The sequence below is a fragment of the Mus caroli genome, unplaced genomic scaffold (genome assembly GCF_900094665.2).
Source record: "Mus caroli unplaced genomic scaffold, CAROLI_EIJ_v1.1 scaffold_17520_1, whole genome shotgun sequence".
NCBI classification, from domain to species: domain Eukaryota; kingdom Metazoa; phylum Chordata; class Mammalia; order Rodentia; family Muridae; genus Mus; species Mus caroli.
This window is the reverse complement of record NW_018390067.1, coordinates 1-8821: the sequence shown is the minus strand read 5'-3', so window position 1 is coordinate 8821 and position 8821 is coordinate 1. Positions and strand designations below refer to the sequence as shown.

Here is an 8821-nt window from a genome sequence, read left to right as displayed (position 1 = left end):
TCCTTGACCCTTGCCCCCACCCTACCCTACCCCCCCAAACAAGCAAGCAAGCAAACAAACAAACAAACAAACAAGCAAAACAGAATCTTTTACAATATCAAGCTAGAGTAGAATTCAAGCAATCCTTCTGTCTCTGTTTCCTAAGTAGCTGTGCCTTACTGACACATACTACACCTGCCCTTGGTATATCTTAAAGGTCTTTGTGCCCTAGGATCTAGCACAGTTTTGGGCCCAATAGGGATTTGTGTAACGTTTGTTATCAAGTTAAATAATAGATGAATTAAGAATGTATATAGATTTTTGTTATACTATGGAGGTGAACCTAAGGAATAAAGGAAGATGACTGTATCATGGAGTCAGTTAGGAAGGCCAAGGCAAGGATGTAATTAGGTAGCTGAGGACCCTCCTTTAACATGCTCTTTCAGAGAAGAAAGTCTCCACCCACTTAGTCTAAGTTAGAATGTATTTCTATGGCCTGACCACCAATGCTCTTTTGCCCTTGGCAGGAATCCCTGTTGGAAGAGATGGTGATGAGCCCAGGTTCTTTGTGCTGAGTCTGGTTGTGATCTCTCCCACTCTGGCTCAGGATGACTACAGGTACTTAAAATTCCTGACTCAGCACTATGATGCCAAGCCAAGGGGCCGAGATTACAGATACTGCGAAAGTATGATGAAGAAAAGAAAGCTAACCTCGCCTTGCAAAGAAGTCAACACCTTTATCCATGACACCAAGAACAACATCAAGGCCATCTGTGGAGAGAATGGAAGCCCTTATGGAGTAAACTTTAGAATAAGCAATTCTCGCTTCCAGGTCACCACTTGCACGCACAAAGGAAGGTCTCCCCGGCCTCCATGCCAGTACAACGCCTTTAAAGATTTCAGATATATTGTTATTGGCTGTGAAGATGGCTGGCCTGTCCACTTCGATGAGTCTTTTATCAGTCCGTAGACAGCAGGCCCTTGGCACAGGCCTAGCTCTGTTTTCTTTTTATCTCCCCTCACAACCATGATCACTGGTTCAGCATTCACTGTCAGTGGCCAGAAAATGAATTATCTGAAACATATGTCTCCTGATTTATAATGCACAGAAATAAAGATATCTCAAAAACCATTAAGACTCAGTCTGCAAGATCACTAGTTTCCAGTAAATTTAGCTTTTCCTGTTTTCTCTCCTTGCTGTACCCCAGGGGAAAGGGACTGGAACACAGAGAGATATTCATCCTAACCTGCTAGTCAGTGGGAAGATTTCATCTTTCTATGGTGCTGAGGATGATAAATTGATTTACAGACAGGACAGGGAATTTTCAAAAGAGCCAAGTTGCCTATTTACTAATAGGTCACTATTGGAGCCCTTTGGAAAGGAGTTTAGGATCAAGAGCCAGCACACCAAGGATAGCCACCTGCCCTCTCTTCCTGTACAGCCTGAGACTGTCAGCACCTATGGGACAGCCCCAGCTTCAGGCTGTCATCCTCAGCAACCTAATTCATCCCCTTATTTTTTTAAGGACCTAAACTCTGGCCAAACCTGATTCATAGTTTCACATAGAAATAAATTTCAAGACCAGCCTTCATGAAGCAGAGTTGGAGACTTTTATCAGTGATAATTCTGACATGGGCTGTGAACAGAAAGGTGGTGAACAAGGCATACCCAAATGTGGGTACTAGGTCCCCAACAGAGAGTCATATATAATTGTCTTAATATTAGTCATATGCACAATGCCACTCAAGCCACACATTAAAAGGTCATAAGGATATCCCTCCGTTTTTCTTTCCCTCTGTCTAAAATATTACTTCTTTTATTTTATGTGAATTATCTCTTATTATATGTGTTTTGTCTGCATGTATGTATGGGCACCACATGTGTGTCTGGTGCCCAGGGAGGTCAGAAGAGGTGTTGGATCCCCTGGAGCTGGAGTTACAGATGGTCTTGGTTAGTGCTGGGGTCCAAACCTAGGTCCTCTGCAAGAACAGCAAGTATTCCTAAGTGCTGTGCCACCTCATGGTCCCTTTTTATCTTTTGATCCCTATGTGGGATCATTGGGTGGCTCAGGGAGTGTCTTGGATGGAATTCTAATTTTCATCTCCTTGAAAAGAAGATATCTTCTTCATTCTTGAAAAGTGCAGGCTTACTACTGGCAAGGGGTGAAAGCCTTAAGAAGTTGTTCATTATGATGAAATATTTGCTTGACAGATTGCCAAGTAAGGGGTTTCTTCCCCTTCTCATAGGTCATCAAATTTCCCTTTTTATCCATTGAGTGTCTCTCTCTGGTCTTAAGCAAGGAATAGTTCTCATGGGATACTCCCAAGTCATTCATTTGTCATAGCTATTTTATTTAAAAATTAAAACTTGTCTATTTTATGTAATTCTCTCATTAATCTTTTAGTTTATCGAGTGCTATTTGACAACTGTGTGGTTTAAGAAGGTTATAGTAAGATTATTTTCTTTCCATTCTGCATCCAGATTTGTTTCAAGTATAAATGCTCTGTATAAGCCTAGCTTGCTGAGTTCTGTCAGGTGCACAGGCTCAGTAGGGAACGCCCCATTAGCAAAGGTTTATGAACACATGCCTAGGTATTTTATTTAGAAAACAATTGCTAGATGCAAAACCACCAAAATCGTGCTTTCTCTGAGCTCAATCCATAGCCAGTACCTGAGTGAGCCTGGCCTTCCTGAGTATTCAGATTTAGGAAGGGTTTGAGAAGTGGGCTGCAGGTACCTGCTCAGCACAGGAAGAGCCATCTTTACTTCAGAGAACATATGATCCCACAATGATCAAATGCCCATCATTAGAAAAGTTTCCCTAAGATGCTTGCCACCAAGACCAATGACCCAAGTTTTATCTGGGGACTCACATGGTAGAAGGAGACAACCTACTCCTACAAATCAGTCATCATTCAATCATCAGTTGATCAATCAATCAATCAATCAATCACATGAGTGGATGGGACAGCAGATTGAATTCAGTCCTGGTATTTTTTTGTACTCGGTCTGGTTGCATGAAGCTGTTTAGAGTGAAACAACAAATTACAGTTAAGGCCTTGTGTCTCAGTAATAAACCATTCGAGAAATTGAAGAAAAAGCCATCTGTGATTGCTGACTATGTAAGGGCAAGACAAGAAAATCTCCCAGATCAAGGAATGGTGGCATGTAAGGAAGAAGATGACAGGGAATGTGAGAAGAACAGACCTCCAACTCTTTGAGAGTATAATTTACTCTTCAAAATAAAGAGAGTAAGCAGCAATACCTAAAGCAACACATTGCAGTCATTTGCTATGAAGGAAGCAGAGGAAAACAAGAAAAAGCAAGGTGGTGAGCAGCTTCCAAGGCAAGCTGCTCTGACTACCACACCTTCCTCTGATCTCTAAGAGTCAACCCCTTCATGCTTCAGCACTGCCTGATTCTTCTCCTTCTTGTATGCACTGTTAATAATGCTGCCTTCTGGGAGAAGGAGACCTGTCTCCCTTCACCTTAAGGTGACCCTACTTTCAATGCCTTTCCTCACAGGTACATGCTCAAGGACAAAATGGACAAATGGGAAACAATTGCCACCCATTACTGACCACTTATGGTGTGGGAGGCCCTGTGATAAGACCTTCCATTAAATTTTTTAAAAATCTACTTCTTACAATATTTCAACAAAAAGGTGCTACTATACTTATATAGTGTATATGGCGATCCACTATGAGAGGCTAAGGAATCTTCCCAACTACACACTGTGCTAGTATTCTTCCCATTATTGTAAAAAAACATTGGAACTAATCCACTTAAAAAAAGGAAAGGTTTTGTTTTGACCCATTACTTTGGTTGCTATGGAGGGGCATTGAATTTACGCAGGAGAGCATGGCAGAGCAGCTGCTTGCCTCATGGTCTCAGGAAACAGAGGGAGAAGAAAGAAGCTGTGGTCATTATAAGGACTCTCTNTGGTCATCCCCTCAGTGATCTTTTGTTTGTCTGAGTCACCCTACTTCCAGGCAGAAAAGCTGTGGCTATGGCTGGAGCATGTGACTGGAGAGGTTGGAAATGGCAGGGAGAAAGTGACCACAGATTTCATGCCATGGCCCACAGGATTGGTGGTGGTGTTTGGTTGGTTTGTAATTTGCTTTTGATTTTGATAGGGTTTCAGGGATTCAGACTAGCCTCAAATTCACAGTGTAGGGCAGGCTGCCTTCACACTTCCCATCCTCTTATCTCTATCTCAAGATACTACAATTATGGGATGCTCTGTCTATTCAGTACTAGGCACTGGACCCAAGATTCTGTACATGCTAGGCAAGCACTGCCAACTGAGCTACACCCCCAGCCCTCACATGCCTGTTGTAACTCTGGACCATCATGTCTGCTCTAATCTATTGCATGGATCCAAGTCTTATTAGGCTTGCAGAGTGAGCTCCAGATTGGAACCCACACTTCCAGTCCTGCCTCCCAACAGTCACATTCTGCACAACAGAGTATGGATCTTAGGTTGTATCTGCCTCTGATTAACACTCTTCCTCTGAGCACTGCCAGCAAACCATTGCTTTTTAACCTCCCTGAGCAAGGGTCTGAACTTCATGGATTCCTGTCATTAACACAGTTGGTTCTGTCTGGTATGGGCCTGGGAGACGCTGTCTGCACAAAACACACTTACTTGGGTTCTCCTTTGTCTTACTATTTTTTCTGGCCCCTTCTATACTCTTCAGGAAGCTTGATTTCTGAGTTTCCTGCTGTTTAAGTTTTGCTGGTAATTAGATACTTTAACACACATTGAGAGCCCTGTTCCTCCATTGTTATTTTTGCTGTGCTTGATGGTAAATCTAACCATGACCTACCAGGAGAGTTAAAGTAATTATAAGATCTATACCAGACCTGAAAGTGTCTTGAGCAGACAAAAACTTGTTTCTTACCAGGTCTTAAAAATTGTCGTAGGTAACAAAATTATCAGTAAAAATTGAAAAGTTTTTCTTGTGTTCAAAACCAGTGTGGTCTACAAAATAAGTTCCAGGACATCCAGAGCTACATAGGGAGACCTTTAGGCTGCACCCAGTTTCACCTGAAATCATTAGACTAGGCCAATCCCTGAAATTCCCCAAATATAGCATTCATGTGAAAAGGGCAGATTCTGCCATGGATCAGCCTCAGGTTGGTGATGGATTCTGAGACAAAGAGTGTCTGAGAGCAGCAAAAACAAACCCCTCAAAGTCAAATCTTGGGTCTAAGCTGGCACCCTATGTTCTGCTGGAGACAGTTTTCCAACCTGCTTCCTCTCTGTTCTGATTTTTCTCTCTCTTAGATCTGCTTTCTCTGGAAATCTCTAGACAGCTCTCTAAGTTTCCTTTTGATCATACCATGAATCAGCATCCTGTGACTCCAGGACCTTAATTCTTAGGAAACAGCAAGAGCAAATTTTCTTTTAACACTGCAAAAGAATTCAAAGATCTGCCTGCCTCTGACAAGCAGGATGGTAAACTAGCTGGGAGGGACCTGAAATTTCTAGTCCTAAAATTACCATTTCTACCACACCTGGGCCTAGACTTGCTGTGTCCCAAGCTGACCTTGAACTCAGGAATGTGCCTGCCTTTGTGTCTTTCTGACAACCTTGTTTATAGTACAGCTGCCTTTGTTCCTTCACATTCATGAAGGCCCTCATATAATTCATATTGCATCCTTAATTTTCACATAGTTGAGAAATCATATTATCACACTCATTTTTTAAGAATTCTTTTCTACACACTGTAAAGCTGTACTGAATGTCCTGGCCTGTACCATTATCCTAAGACATTAGCTACACCTTCACTCTCTCATGCTATCTCTGATCCTTATGGAGTCATTAAAGTTGACAAGGAGGACATTGGCCAAGGGAACATAAAAATATGTCCATTATTATACAAACAAGCCTTATGCCATGGCAGTCCACATCTGCTGGTCCTATTCCACGGGCAGGAACCCTATCATTCTGTCCCCACTAATGCCATGCCAGACTCAGCAAGGTTCCACAGCAACCCAGAAAAGCAGATTCCACAAGAAATCCATCTGCTGCTCAAGAGGAGTGGTTTCCCTGCAGGCTTGACTGTGGTCCACTGAGAGCAGGAAGTACCACCACTGCCCAGTGGGGAGGAGAGGCCAAGTGTTGCATCTGGGAGCACAGAAAGGAAAAGCAAAATGGAAGCTGGGGATCCAGTCTGAAAGTCAGCGGTATGGACTTAATGATGTCACCCCTCTGCTCCATTCTGCATCTGACACTGCAGGAAGGCTCCTGGCCACATCTAGTGATGCCAGGCTCACCCATGTCCTTAAAGGGATGGCACCTCCCTATTTGAAACTGATTCCTGACTACAGTTCAGTCCTCAGGAGTCAGTACAGGACCTCTCATTATTCACCTCTTTCTATATGAAATCCAGTTCTCCTATCTTGGAACCTGTCCTTGCTGGTTTATGTTAAATGATCTCACAATTGACATTTAAGGACATCTCTGTAGAGAGAGGGCAAGGGGTAGCCTCACTGAGAGATCCCACTTACCTGGTCTCCTCTTTCAGCCACTTCATTTCCACAGAGAAACTTCAGGGAAGAAGCCCTGTGGGAACATTCTACAAAGATGCCCATCTCTTCTCAGATTCATTTGTTTCCAGGGACTGGGTAGATGCCTCAATTGGTATGAGGCCCTGTCTCTAGACACACACACACACACACACACACACACACACACACACACACACACACCCCACACACACCTCTGTGTATGTCTCTCCCCTTTATTCTCTCCCCACCCCTATCAGACACAGAGATACCAGAGATCTAGATTTGTATGCAGAAGTGTTTATTGACTAGAAAAGACCTGTTTAGTTAAATTAAAGAAAGTCAGGGACAGGTTTTATGAAGACAGGTGCTGATATGCAGCTCAGACAGAGGAATTGGTTCTTTCTACTATGATCTTGGCAATAGCAGACGAGGGAAGGTACAAAGTGCTGGCACTGGAGCTAAACTATCCTATCCCAGTAAACCAGAACCACTGGATAAGTGAGACTGTCCCATAAAGTTCTGTTCTCACAGGCCACTCTGTAGTACTTTACTGATCCTGTCATTTGGTATCTGCATTCCGTATAATGGCTTGCTGGAGTTGTGAGTTTACAGATAGTTACAGATACCCGAGATGAACTCTCATGACAATTTCTACTTATCCTGTCTTTGCAGGTGGTATTTGGATTGCCACACACACCAACAACATCAGCCAAAGTTGTATGAAGAAAAGTATTCATGTCCTTACACATTCTTGTATAAATGTTAATAGCCCACATTGCATCATCACATTGGGGATAGGCGCTATTAAAGAAATGCTGGATTTGAAGGGGTTGGCGGCTGGCATGAGGCAACCAATAGGACAACTACTAGCTGCAGGATGCAAAGTCTGGACTCAAACAGATTCATAACCACGATTCCTATGAGAACTGAAGAGAAGTGACTACTCCCACCCTACCTCAGTTTTCCCTATCTCTTCCTGAAGGCCTGCTGCTGTCACTCAGGGTCCACAGTGCCACATTTCCTGGACACTGTCCCATCATCTGCCTACCCTGACCCAGGCCTAGACAGTCAGTGTCTTACCCAGTTTGTCTTGTGGCTTCCGTGGAACTGAGAACTGGGTGTCCTGAAAATCAGAGATAATGGGTGAGCTCCACTTGGGCCCATAGATATACAGCAGGCTCTGTAGATGGAGCTGGTGGCTCAGAGTCTTCAACATGCAGAACCTACCAATGTCGCCTGCTTGTGCAACCAGCCTTCTGTTACTTTGCTTGGCCAAGACATTGTGGTGCTGGCTTCATTGTTAGGAATCAAATTCCAAGTCTTCTTGTGCTGGGCTGTTTGAAGTCTGAATGTGAACTCTACAAAGAAATCATTGTATTGCCTGTCAGTTGGCTCCAGATTTTGTGATTGTTTCCAGTAATGGACAGACCAATTTTCCTATTAGTCTGGCTATAGACACTTAGACACAAAGCCTTGAAAAGTCAGTATCATAAGAGATATTTACATTTCTGTCTTTAATCTTTAAAATCATGTGATGTTGTGTGTGCAAAGATGGCTCAGTGGTTAAGAGCACTTGATGCTCTCCCAGAGCATCCAAGTTTGGTTTTAGCACCTATGCTCAGTTATTTACCATTGCCCGAGACTCCATTCCAGGGCATCTGATGTTTTCTAATAGCATCTGTTGACATGCTCATACACATGTACACAGACACAAAGACACATATGCAAAAATAAGTCTTAGGGATCAGTAAGATATCAATGATTGAGAGAACTTCCCCTCTTCCAGACTTCCTCCATTACAGATGATCCCACTTTGTCACCCAGAGGCCACAACTGCAGAAAACTCCAGCTCCAGGGGAATCAGACACCTCTTTGGTTTGTGTTAGTACCTGTTCACTCATTGCACATGTGAGTGTAGACACATGTGAAAGTTAAAAAATAAGCTTTAAAAATTACATTTAGAAACAGGAGCAAAAAACTGTACTCACAGCATAGTGCATACTATTTTTCTGATTGGTTCATGTAATAGATTCCTTTGAACATTTTCATTTACCCACATTTGCTCCAGAGCTAGAACTAATGGTCTAGATTTAAAACCTAGCCTACCAAGAAAAGCGTCGGGGTAGCTAGGGCACAGGGTCGGCTGACACTCGCCAGCTACCCACAACACCCACCACAGGATCTTAAGACTTCTGGTGAGTGGACCACAGCTTCCGCTCCAATCCAATTGCACGCGGGACCTGAGACTGCATTAGTTAGGGAAGCAGAAAACCGGCCTGAGTAGGGCCACAGGCCTCTTCCGGCCGGACCAGCACCAGGGTAGCT

The 8821-nt window shown here is 43.3% G+C and overlaps 1 protein-coding gene and 1 pseudogene across 1 annotated transcript; one reads left to right on the top strand and one right to left on the bottom strand.

The window, feature by feature from the left end:
* The first annotated feature begins 460 nt into the window (after nt 1–460).
* On the top strand, nt 461–949 carry LOC110288463 (angiogenin-3-like). Its single transcript, XM_021154805.1, has one exon. It carries the CDS (start codon nt 461–463, stop codon nt 947–949), a length of 489 nt encoding a protein of 162 aa, XP_021010464.1.
* Nucleotides 950–6954: 6005 nt separating this feature from the next.
* Nucleotides 6955–7413, bottom strand: LOC110288462 (annotated as a pseudogene).
* Nucleotides 7414–8821: the final 1408 nt, after the last annotated feature.

Bases quoted from the DNA above. Each gene is read 5' to 3' on its own strand.
- LOC110288463 (XM_021154805.1), top strand. From the start codon at position 461: ATGTATTTCTATGGCCTGACCACCAATGCTCTTTTGCCCTTGGCAGGA.